General features: G+C 34.4%; 1 protein-coding gene across 9 annotated transcripts in view; it reads left to right on the top strand.

Annotated features, from left to right (window-relative positions):
- The window catches only part of LOC122718717, a 226721-nt gene that overhangs the window by 203208 nt on the left and 10886 nt on the right, over nucleotides 1-12627 (top strand). For 8 of the 9 annotated variants that reach the window (XR_006347448.1, XR_006347449.1, XM_043944001.1 and 5 more), the window contains 5 exons: nucleotides 1-110; nucleotides 7818-8009; nucleotides 10218-10310; nucleotides 10745-10981; nucleotides 12296-12376. Coding sequence is in view for 7 of the 9 variants with exons in the window: in XM_043944001.1 (XP_043799936.1) it covers nucleotides 1-110; nucleotides 7818-8009; nucleotides 10218-10310; nucleotides 10745-10981; nucleotides 12296-12376 (713 nt within the window). In the remaining 2 variants the exon portion in view is untranslated. The remainder of the gene's footprint in view (nucleotides 111-7817; nucleotides 8010-10217; nucleotides 10311-10744; nucleotides 10982-12295; nucleotides 12377-12627) is intronic. The other variant, XM_043943998.1, reaches the window with a different exon arrangement.

The following is a 12627-nucleotide window of genomic DNA, read 5'->3' as shown; positions in this document are numbered from 1 at the left end:
TTGAAAGGAAAATGGTGAGCCCAATCGGCAGAGAAGTGGATCGTGGTGGAGGCACGGCTATCAGGCAGAATCAACGCGTATGGGAGTACAATGAGTTGCTGCACAAAAGGGTGAGCGAAAAATTAATTAATCGCAAACGGAATCTTCGAGTTGATTGGCATGGCGAAGCATGGAAAGAAAAAGGAATCCAACATAACGATACACAGCTTCTGCTGATCACTTGCTTTTTTCTCACACTCTTTTCTATTCTCTTAGTTTCCATTCTACCTTTCCCTCTCTGTGATCGTTACACTATTTTTTCACATTTCACGCGTATGTACATGCAATTAATGTCACGCGACAAGCAAACTAAACACGCTCGCACGTTACACGATTTGTCCCAAGATTCTGTCCTTTCGCGAGTGTGTAGTCCGCATTATCGTTCCAGCATGTAAATTCCATTAGTCTAATTAATTAAAACGTTGCCTCGGGTGAGCCGCCGATTTCGCAGCGATGTACGAATGGAATTAATTACGAACGCGTTTCCGATTTTCGTGACCGCGAGAATGTTCGAGACGATCGAACTCATACGAGTTCCCTCGTTATCGCGTTCAATTTTGTATTGCTGCGCACCGAATAAGTCGATCGAAACCTTGTTTAGTCGATTATTCCACTGATTCGGTATTGGTTAGTTGCAAAAACCTTGCTGTTGCTTGAAAAGGATTAGATCAAAATCGCGTAGAATTTTAATTAACCTTGCATTAGAATCCTTTGCTAATATATTCTAAACATGTTGCTAATATAAAATAATGTTATTATATTTTGTATAAAATAATGTTTTGTAATTTTGTTTTTAACGTCTAATTGTAGAAACTGAAAATATTTGAAAATATTAAGAAAAGATTTCAGTTCAATGGAGAGAATAATATATTGTTTAGTATTTATTGTTATAGATGTTTCTGTATATTGGTTATAGATCGTTTAGATTAATTGTTCAGTTATGCATTATGATAGGTTATCTACTAAGGCGGAAAATGTGGAAACGTTAGAACTGCGGTTTATAGCGGGCGATATTACGGTCATCGTATTAAAGTTTCACTTTACACGTGGCTGTGGTTTGTCGAGTTATCGACTTTGGTTAGTTCACGTTTGTTTAGACACGTAGATCGATTAGTTGTTAGACCGTTAAACTTCGTATCTGATCGAATAAACATGTTGTTGATCCAAAGTTACGAATCATTCAATTCAAATATAAATAGATTCAATATATTTAATAACTTTCAATTTTAATAAAAATAAAAAATTGTTTCGTAAACGAAGTGTTCTTCACAATTTATTAAAGATCAAGAAGTCACGTCTAAGATTAACCATATTTTCGATATTCGTACAGACAACATACGGAATGATACGGAAAACTAATGAAACTTTTGTAATTCAAACAGTACAAATCCAACTAAACTTCATCAAAACTGTACCATTAACTATTGATCACACAGTAAACCCGAGTTTCAAAATCATTTTTCAAAGAATACATACAATGTCGATTAGCCCTAAGTGAATTGTGTTAAATTATCACTAGAGGGCTACACTAGTATCCTATTCTTCTAAAGTTACCACCGACACTATAGTTTATATTTCTAGAATATACTTTCACAATGTTCGACAAGTCAGTATATAATGGTTTTCTTTCGTATCGGTATCTCGTGTCGACAATTTGATCCTTGGATGAAAAACATCGAATCAAATGTATTGAGTTGTGAACGCAGTCAACTCGTTCAACATGTGTATAAAGCATTCGAAACCGGGAACAGTATGGAGAGAATGATATCCATTATGGAAGAGGACAAGCGGCATGCTCGAAGGAACCGATGAAAGCCATTGAAACTCACGAATGCACGCGTACGGTCCCCTTTACGCGAGGAATTCAGCCATTGGTTGGATTCGATGTTTCCAATCTGGTGTCCGAGGAGAAGAGAGTACGATTCAACTGCGTCTGTTTGATGCCGAGTTTCCAAGCATTTTCATTAGCGCAACCTGCTTGTTCCAGAAATTTATTATCATACGCGATCGAGAGATGCATCTTTTACTATGCATGCGTGTACATGTTCGATAATAACGAACACGTGTGCCATTCTTTCCTAGTGATTTCATTGCAATTAATAATCGGTTGTTCACTTAGCATAAGTGTATATATATTTATCAGAGATAATCTCGATATTTATTATTTCGAATTTTTTAATGACGTTGTCGTATTATTAATACTGAAATATCTAACAAATGTGGAGCAGAAAAAAAGAAAAGAGTGTTCTAGACTCTTTGATTTAGATTAAAAGAGAAAAAGGATTTTGGATATTCTTATCTTTCACACATATATCGAGATGCTATATCGAGATCGATGAATTATATCATTCTCTATTGAAGTTTGATCGGTTGCAATTAATATTGTATTGCTCACCTAACATAATTGTATGTAACGTAACGTATATGTATATATCAAACTACATATATATAATTTACTATTGCGAATTCTGTGATGATATACTGATAATAGCGATCGTTTGATAATTCGATGTTATGTAAAAAATGTTTTGGATTTAATTTGATTTAAGGTAAAAGTGAAAATAGATTTTAGATATTTTTATCAAAATATATTGAGATGTTTTTAATGAATTATAGCATTTTCTACTCGAGATTTGATCAGTTACAGATTAATACAACGATGTTCATTCAGTATAATTATATATCGAATTATCGCTGTTAATACGATAATGATATTTTTATATGATAATGAGAAGATATTCTTTGATATTTTAATATAAAGGAGAAAAGGAATTAGTCTAGTTATTTGAAATAATTTCATTAATTAAAATTGTTTGAATCGAAATTTAATTATTTTCACTAATAAGATAAATATTTTATTTAAACAAATAATTTTTCTTTCACTTAAAATAATTTACATATTTAAAACAAGTATGCCTAATATATGTTTAGCATGATTCTGACAACATATATAATTACTTCTCTTAGCATGATTTTTTTGTACACAAAAATACTCTATAAACTTCACTGCACTTTATTACGCACATATACAAATATATACTTTTATATATATAATTATACTTTTTCGAATAAAAAATTTACTTTACAAGGGACGCAATTCAAGCAAATTTTTTACAATTGTTACATGTGCATAATATTATATAACTTGTCCTCGTTTTATCACAATTCCTTCTTGAACACGAATTTCTTTTCTTGGCTTCCGTTCTGAAAGGACGTTTAATATTCCAATCAAATGATGTTAGCTGTCCTTTTATCGCAAATATTTGAACAATAAAATCGTGTTTTCGTTCGTCACAATTATCTACTCTCAAATCTTAATTATTTAAACGTATCGAATACTTAAAAAATTATTGAATATAATCTTGGAATTAGCCGAAATTCTTTTTTCACATTTTATCGAATCGTATCGAAAAAATTCCACGACACCATTTCGCACTCGAGAATACGAATGGAAACAGACCGGAAAGCAAGCAAAGCAAGCAAACCTCCCTTCTCGAGCCGTCTCTTTATTTGGACGCTGCAGGACACGCGAATTCAACGAGAAAATAACACAAACGTCGTCCTCCTACTACATACGTTAAGAGAGATAGTGGTTGAAAAGGTTCTCCAGTGAGGACGAAAAAGAAGGATGAAAAACTCGAGAGGAGAAGTACAAGATAAGAAGTGGAAGTTAAAGAAGAAAAAGATGAAGAAGTTGGAAGGAGAGGGAGAAACGAAAGAGGTAAACGAGAGAAGGATGAGAAGAAAAGAGGATTAAGAGAAGTAAGGGCCAGGGTCGATCCTGCATACGGTCAGCAGTGGTCAGCAAGGGCACCGTGCCAGGCAACTGCAGACAGGCCTTAAGCTGCCTTCACAATGGAAACTCGCCTTGAATAGAATGTTGGTACAAGCGTTATATCGTTCGTTAAACATTCACCCGAAGAGTTTCTTTGTTTCGATCCATTCTCGATCGATGCTGTGGGTGAGCTTAATTATGTTTAATCGTTGAAGAATAGAAATTTTTGTTATTTTTGATGCTATATCAATGTAGAAGAATATTTCAAATATTCGCAACTTAAACATCGAGTTTCTAATCTCTATTGAAGAACATGTTCGTAACAAGTTAATTTTTTTTTTAACTAAATATATTTCATTGCAAGAATTTCATCAAAATTTTAGCAACTGTCTAAAGATATAGAAAAACTCGATTTTACATTTTTTGCATTTATTATTATTTTTTTTTTTTTTCATAATTAGGCAATGAAGACGAATTTAATAAAATTTACTATTGGAATATTTAATATCATTTCGCTGAACCGGACAAGATAAAATCCATAAAAAAAAAGAACATTATAATAATTTAATTAACATTTTAATTAACATTGAATTCATTATAATAATTTGTATCATTACGGAAAAATAGGCAAGTATTCGACAAATAGGATACTCAATGTTTATATCTTATCCATAAAGATGGAAGGAAGGATATACTCACGATGAAAGTTTTCGCGAGTTTCCCTCGCGAAAGTATATCCGTTTCGTCGAAATAAGATCGTTTGAAAAGCTAGGATACTTGAAAACGACGATATCAGGTAGGACATTACGTCTTTGAACCGTTAAAAGCTTCCCGAATTCTCAGAAACTTAAAAGTTTCGAGACTATGGAGGGTCTTAATCCCGATAGTTTGAAAGTCGAGGAGTTTTTCGAGTTTCTCTTGAAGAAAGAATCCGAAAATCTCGGTTGCCACTGAAAATGGTTTCCAGTGCGCATAACATACAAATAGAAAATTTTAAAAATGTCTTTTCGCGTACTTCAAAATAAAATGTTAAATACACGAAATAAAAGATGTAATAAGAAATTATGGAGAGAAAAGGATTAAATAAGAATGGTTAATAATAATCAATCTCTGAAAAATATATTTGATAATTTTAGAAACTTTTTAAAAAATATTTAAAAAAAAAATAATTATTTTAATTAAAAGATATGTTTAATATTTTTTTTTTTTTTTATCTAGATTTCATTAGAACAATTCCAAAATGAAAAAATATTTGTATTTACGTACTATTAGGATACTTTTATATTTTTTGAACCAAACAATTGAATTCAAAAAAATATTTTGTAACTACATTTCTCCACGAGAGATGGAATGCAACAATTTCTGTGCTTCTATTATTTTAGCAGAACTATTTTAGACCGGCAAACGTAACACAATCTTCCAATTATTTCGAGCAGTGTCCGTTTATTGTCTTTGCAACCAACAAGCAAACGGAACAAGTCGAATCAGCCAACGACAAAGAGGAAAAAGTTCCGTGAAGAAACAAGCCTTAAACAACAGCATCGCTCAAAGAGTTTAACGCAAGAGAAACGCATTCGCATATGTGCTGTTCAAAAATCAAATAATCAAGTCTTTTTAATAACCATTTAGTTACTGAAAAATACCGATTATACATCTTGATGCTAAAAATTGAAAAATTTTCAAAAAATGCAATTAGATCAATTTATCTTTTAAATTATCTATATATCCTTTCATTCTTTCAGTATTTTTAATTTACATTTTAATAATCTTTATATACATTTTCAATCCAAGAAAAAAACTATAATATAAAATTAAATATAATTTAAAACTATAATATAAAACTAAATAAAAATTATAATATAATTTTCTTATAAGAAAAGTATTTAAGAGTATTTGTAATCAGATCCCAATTATAAAAAGGGAATATCAATCAATTATATATCTAAAATTCATAAGTTTTCAAACATAAAGTTAATCAATTTTTCATGTATAAATAATCCATATGATCTCTCATCAACATCAGATTTTCATTATTTCTAATTTACGTTTTCCTAACCTCTATGGCATACACTTCCAATCCAGAAAAAAAGAAAGAAAAAAGATCAACGCAATTTTCTCATCAATTGAATAGCGTTCCTTGTAGAGAGGGTATTTAAGCTGGACATTATAATCAGATCCCAGTTACAAAGGCCGCCTTAACCGAGGGAACATAGGCCGAGGCGAAGCCAGCCAGATCTCAAGGCAAAACATACAAAACGATAGCTCGACAAGCCCGAGCAAGGAACCACGGTGCATGCCGGGTACTGTAGGAGTCGGTGAACAGGCGAGTCGATCAGGCCGGGCATCACGCCAGTCTTCCAAAGTCTTCCTTCCACCTTCGCGACGCTCTTCGCCGCTCTCCATTGTGCCACGGTTATTCACGGTAATAGAACGTCTCTCGATATGAGACGTTCTCCACTATATCGCCTCCTTTCGTCCCATTTTTGAGCTTCGTTGTTCGAATCTCGTTCGATGGAAAAGAGAGGAATGGTTTCCACCGAACCTGCGGCCAGCACCACTTGAACACAGGTACGAGGAAGATCGTTCGCGGGATCGACGAGTCGAGAATAATTCTCTGCAGGTAGATTTGGATGGAGATGAGAGACAGAGAGAGAAAGAGAGAGAAAGAGATCAAAGGTTTATTGAAGTTTGTTTTGAGTGGGTAGTAAAGAGGTTTTGTGTGCGTAGTAATTTCGAACGTGTTTTAGGTTAAGTTAGTAAGGTTAAGTGTTAATTATGTTGAGAATATTATCGGGATTTGTAACTTTTTCGATTATTTAGGCTTGTCGATAGGTAAATTAGGTTATTTTATTAATGCAGGAATTGCGAATTCTTTATTGTTATTGTGTATTGTGGATGGATATACGCATACATATGCTGCAGCGTTTCTAGTAGATTGTATTAGTAGAATGAATTGGTAGATTTTTTTTTTTAACAACGTCGATTTTTTAAGCGTAGGTTTTGCTAATAATATAGGTTCTTCGTTTCAGTATCATTTGAGCACTGTTTTCTTTATCATTTACTTTAATACACGTTTGAGCAAATTTTCGTGCGATTTTTGTTTCTTGCATCCATTTTCCGCATTCGATCAATGGAACGGATTTACTTTTTTTCTCACGCCTCTTTTTTTCTCTTTTTTTCATTCTTTTCATTCTTCCCATGCCAATTATTCACCGAAAACGCTTCTTAACCATGCATCAACATGTACAAACGCCGAAACATTCTCTCGCTTTTCAGTCTTATCTATGGTGAAATAATTCGGTGTCAAGATTAATAAAAAAACGTGTCGTGGAAAAAAAAGAAAGAAAACAAACCTTCGTCACACGTTATATTCGTTACAATACGCGCACATGTACATCTCGCGTCTGTCATTTTCAATTTTCTAATCATTCCATTTCAATGATCATTGTTAAGCTTAACAACTCGAGCTTAAAAAAACTTGTCAAGCCTAATAACATACAATCATTTCATGATATCAAATATTTCGATATTTACATAAATCTAGCTCAGTGGTTCCCAACCTGCGCGCCGTGACAGTTGCTCTCACTTTCCATTTCAATGATTTTTCACGCTCGTTTACGTCGATATTAATTTAAATTTCGCATCAATTTTTTTTTTAAATTTTCCTTATCGCAAATTTACTCAAATTACGATTATAAAAAGAATGGTCATGGAACACACAATTTGGTTTGGAAAAAATCTCGATCCCTAACCAAAGCTAGAAATGAGCTGAAAATAAATGAAACTCGATTTCAATAGAATAGAAAAAGTATTGATTTCAGAGCTCGATCGAATCGGTCCTCGAAACGAGGCGAGCCGAGTCGACGCTACAATTTTTTCGTCAAGGTTTTTTTCCTCGTTTTTTCTCCGCACACCGAATTGTTCGCCGCGAGGGGAGAGAGCCAGTTTTCGTTTCTTTTCCCGCACCCGCGTATCCCTAACGAAAGATTGCATGCCTCGACAGAGCAACCAGCGAGCAGAGGGTGGGTGCAAGTTGGCGCACCAGCAAGGAGCCCACGGACTGGTTCGCGTTTCCGCCGGTGAACTCCTCGGCAGGACCCACGAGGAGTTGGTGCTCCTGCTGATCCAGCTACGCCGGCAGAACGCCACCATCTACAAAGCGATGGAGACCTGCCAGATGGAGATCGAGGCACAGGTCCGAACATTTTTCAGAAAGACCACCGTTTCGCCCAATTAAACGAGGGGACCACGTGTATGACGAAGGCTGCTCCAGTACCTAATCTTTCCCTCCTCTTCGACTCGCATCTGCGATTTTTTTACATCGTTTTCTTTCGTTGCGCAATTCTCGCATTGTCGACGAGTGTCGTTCGAGCGGATGGAGCTTTTTTTTTGAAGAAAGGGGGGAGGGGAGGGGGTATAGATTTTTGTGAAAATGATACCCGATTTCTTTCAAATGTAAGTTTTCGTTTCGTAGAAATTCTTGCTCCGTTCCATCTTAAAAATGATATTTGAAAAATAAAAAAAAAATAAGCTCCATCTTGAACTACGCTTTAATCGTATCGTTTTCAACAAATTCAATTTTCGATCAACACGAACACGCATCTGCCCTTCTGAGTTTCGTCTCGAAAATTTCGTGGATGTTTTAAGAAGGAAAAAATGAAGAAAGATCGATATTTTCACGGGGACGTTGATAGATAGTCGCGATCGAGAATCCTGTTATCCGCGCGAAAAATGCCGCGCGGTTCACGGCGGAGAACCGGTTTCAAGGACATCGGTTTCGAGGAGAGGAACGTCATTAGAATAGGAACTTTCCTCCTCTGAAAAGAATTCCACCTTTGTCCTTTGATCGGCCGCATTCTCGAGCATGATGCTTCTCTTTTTTTCTTTCTTCTTCTTTTTTTTTTTTTCATCATACCTGATCGATCAAACGAAATTTCTACCATTCTAAATTTCTTCGATGTCGTTTTTTTTTTCTTCTTTTTTTTTTTTTTGAAAGAGAAATTTTCCACAAATTTTGGATATTACGAACGAAATTTACGAATTTATCGTTTTCGAATAATTTACATGGAGTGAAAAAAGAAACGTGTAGTTTCGACCAGTTGCACAATTTATCGTTCTCATCTAACACACACCGACCTAATCGACTTTAAACCCATTTTACGTAAGATCACATTCACCTAACTCGTTTTATCCCGACTCGATTGCCTCGAGGCGATACGTACGTATTTTTCCGAAACAATCTGTACAGGTACAAATATAATAATATAACTGAAACTATTTTTCACGTAATTTTTATAATTCTAATTCGAGCAATCGGTTTTTATTTACATTCAATTGAATATGCGATTAATAATAATATACAACACCAGGTGTTTTTTATTTAAACAAGAAGAAAGATTCTTGTTTCCGTACGTTCATTTCAAATATGTAAAAAAAAGAAAAAAAAAATAGAAATCAGAATTATACCAATGTCCATATTATATTGAATCAAACAAGAGACAGGACTTTTATCTCGCTCTCTCGTCGTCATCATATGGATCATTTTTTCTTTCTCTCTATCCTCGTTTCGACTCAAATTTAAATTGCTTATATAAAAAAAAAATTTATTCGAATTGTAAATACTATTTTATCGATACATTTAAAAAAAGAAGAATTAGAACGGAACTCTATTTTTTCAATTCCTTCTTCTTTTCTTTGCGTTGACCAGAATTCGAGTTTCAAAATTTTCGAATAAAATAAAAAAATTTTATTTTTCAAATAAAATTTTCCCTTTCCCCTCCATCGTTCCATCGAATGCACAAATGTTACTTTCGACACTTGTAGGAGCGTGTTAAAAGTTTGAACCACCCCTCATCGTGTTATCTCATTTTTTTTTTTCCTTTTCCTTTTCCTTTTTCTTTTTCTTCTCGTCGATCTCGATTAGAAAGGTGAATTTGAGGCGCGTACGACGTTGTTCTCCAATCTCGAGGATCGTGAGGTTAATCGTCGCCAGGCTCGAATTTTATTATATCTGGATTCGGTATTTCTATCGTGGTGATGATAATGTTTCTTCTTTCTTGTGGGACAATTCTTGTCGTTCCGTTCTATCGTATTTTTCCATGTATAAAACTGGTCCTCGAATTTTCTCGACTTGTGAAAAGTGATTGGGATAGAAATCTCTAACTAGTAGAAAGTAAAATGGTAAAATGGCAAAATGGTAAAATGGTAAAATGGTAAAATGGTAAAATGGTAAAATGGTAAGTTTCGTTTCTTCGCGTTTCGTTCTCCTGGGTATCGACTTTGTTCAATGTCTTCCGATGAAACTAGGAGTGTAGAATTCGCAGAGGAGGAGCACCATTAGAAAGAACTGATTGGTTAGATGGGAAATGTTGTTTTAAATCGTCCATCTTTTGTTGACCCGCAGGCTAGATTGGCAGAACTCGATACACCGCGACGATTGGAGAACCTTCAGAAGCTCGACGAACTGAAGAAACACCTGATGGATCTCGAGAAGCAGGTACGAAAAAAAACTTTCCGAACTTTCAATTTCGAAAATTTTTACTCTCGAAAAACGGGTCGCTTCTCTCGAAAATTTTTTTCCCAAGATATTTTTAAGCACGAGTCGTTAAAATCGAAAGATCGATACGATACGAGTGGCGATAATGAATTAAACGAAACGAAATTTATTTCGACGGCCCCTGCTTAATTATTCCGTCCGAGTTCCGGTGGCAAGTTTTTCGAGGATTAGTCCGATTAATTAAGAAACTTGGCCAAGTTGATCGAAGTTGGAAATTCAATGCAACCTGTGTATATATATATATGTATATATATGTATATATATTATGTATATATGTATTTATATATACTATGTATATATGTATATATATATATATATATATATATATATATGCATGTATATATATATATATATACTTTATCGTTAAAATCAAGTACGAGAAAGGCAAACCGCTGGTGAATTTGGTCGACAATATGGTGAAGTTGGGCTCCCTGTACAATCGCAACACTGCCAATGGGACCAACAGTGTATCCGGTTCACGACACGATCTGGCGCACGACAATTCGAGGGATCATCGGTTGGAATTCAATCAGAAGGTGCAGGAGCAACGTTTGCTTGCCGAGGAGCGAAGGGACTGGGACCGATTGAGCCCCGACCATGGACAATTGCAGGTATCGATCATCGAATGTTATTTTAAATGGTTAGGCTTAACAATCCTAATTGACGAGTTCTGATACGATTTGATAATTTAGTTTAGTTTGAAATGTCTACGAATTTATTATAGGTTTATTATCTGTGGTAAGCTGAGAGTATTTTTTATTTATTAGACGTTGAACACTATGAAATTTCAAAGTAATTTATCGATACTGGTAAAAATGTTTGAAGTGTATTGTATCTCTAGAATAGGTTAGGTTATATCATACAATTTTTTAAAGTAAGCTACAATTACTTACTAAAGTATATTATGAAATTTTTAAATTTAGTAATTTGGTAATATTTTTATTGTGTTATGTGATGTATTTTATTTAAAATTGTTAATTTGTTAATACTGGTAAAAATGTTTAAAGTGTATTGTATCCTCTAGAATATACGTCATAAAATTTCAAAGCTATTGTTGATTGACATATTCAATGTGGAATCAAAAGTTGACATTTTCCCAATGGGAAACGTCAATATTTTGATATGTACAAAAAAAAAGAAAAAATAATTATAAAAAAAGAAAGAAATGCAATCAAATCCAAAACGATTGTGTGACGATGCCATAGGCACGTCTATAACCTCATTGTATACTGTTAATTTCTCGAGGATTAAGTAACGAGATGTAAAATAATTTTAAAACTAAAAATGCAATCGAAAAATGCGAATCTCCTATTTGCAAGAAAGTCAAGAAGAATATGTGTCTGAAAAAATATTTCTTTCTCCAGAGAGTAACGGAAATGGGAAAAAAAAGCAGATTGTCTACCAAGTTGCTATAAAAGAAGTAAGAAACATAGACAGAATAACACGTTTCGTTTGATATACATATATGTGTACATGTCAAGAATTATTTTCCCTTTGTACCATAATAGATACTACTTTTGTGCACTTCCCTACAAATTACCTTACCTACCGAGAAAATGTCCTCATGATAAATACGAATTAGCGGAATCTTCCATAACGGTGCATAATACCGACCTGGAAAATCGAGAACGAAATAAATAAGGAGACGACGCGTGTGGGTTAGGAAAATTACGAACTCGAATACGATTTAAAGATCCTTTGTGCAGCTTTGTACGTTGTTATTATGATTAATACGCGTCGAAATACGAGACGTTGTATTAAAAACCGCAATTTTTTCTTTTTTCTTTTTTTCTTCAATGACGATTACGACACAACGAGCATCGCTCGTTCTAGCGGAATCGCTAGATTCCGGTTGAAACGCGAATCCATTCCACGCTCGGGTGGAAGCTTCAAGGTTAACTCACAGCGCCGCTTATGTGTCGTAGGCCAAGGTGCAGCAGCTCTACAAACTGGATCGGTTGCTCCAGGAGGAATCCGGAACACTTCACAGTCTTCAGCAAGACAAGGCGAGTAACGCGATCCGCCGATCTGTGAAAATGCCAAAACGCGTCCAGCTCTGCTCATCTCTTTTTTTTTTTTTTTTTTTTTTTTTTTTTGTTTTTTTAAAGAATGCTCTTTCTCTTCGCACTCGTGAATTATTAACACAATACGTGACGAGTGTTGTGTACGTATTCGTACTTGGAATTGATACATTATAGCGCAAGATCACGTAATATTGGATCAACTTATGTTTTTGCTTTGCAATTGTTTAATTTGG

Source organism: Apis laboriosa, unplaced genomic scaffold, assembly GCF_014066325.1.
Source record: "Apis laboriosa isolate Shangri-la unplaced genomic scaffold, ASM1406632v1 scaffold68_cov148, whole genome shotgun sequence".
Lineage (NCBI taxonomy): Eukaryota > Metazoa > Arthropoda > Insecta > Hymenoptera > Apidae > Apis > Apis laboriosa.
Note: the sequence above shows the minus strand (reverse complement) of the source record. Positions and strands in the feature narration are given on the sequence as shown.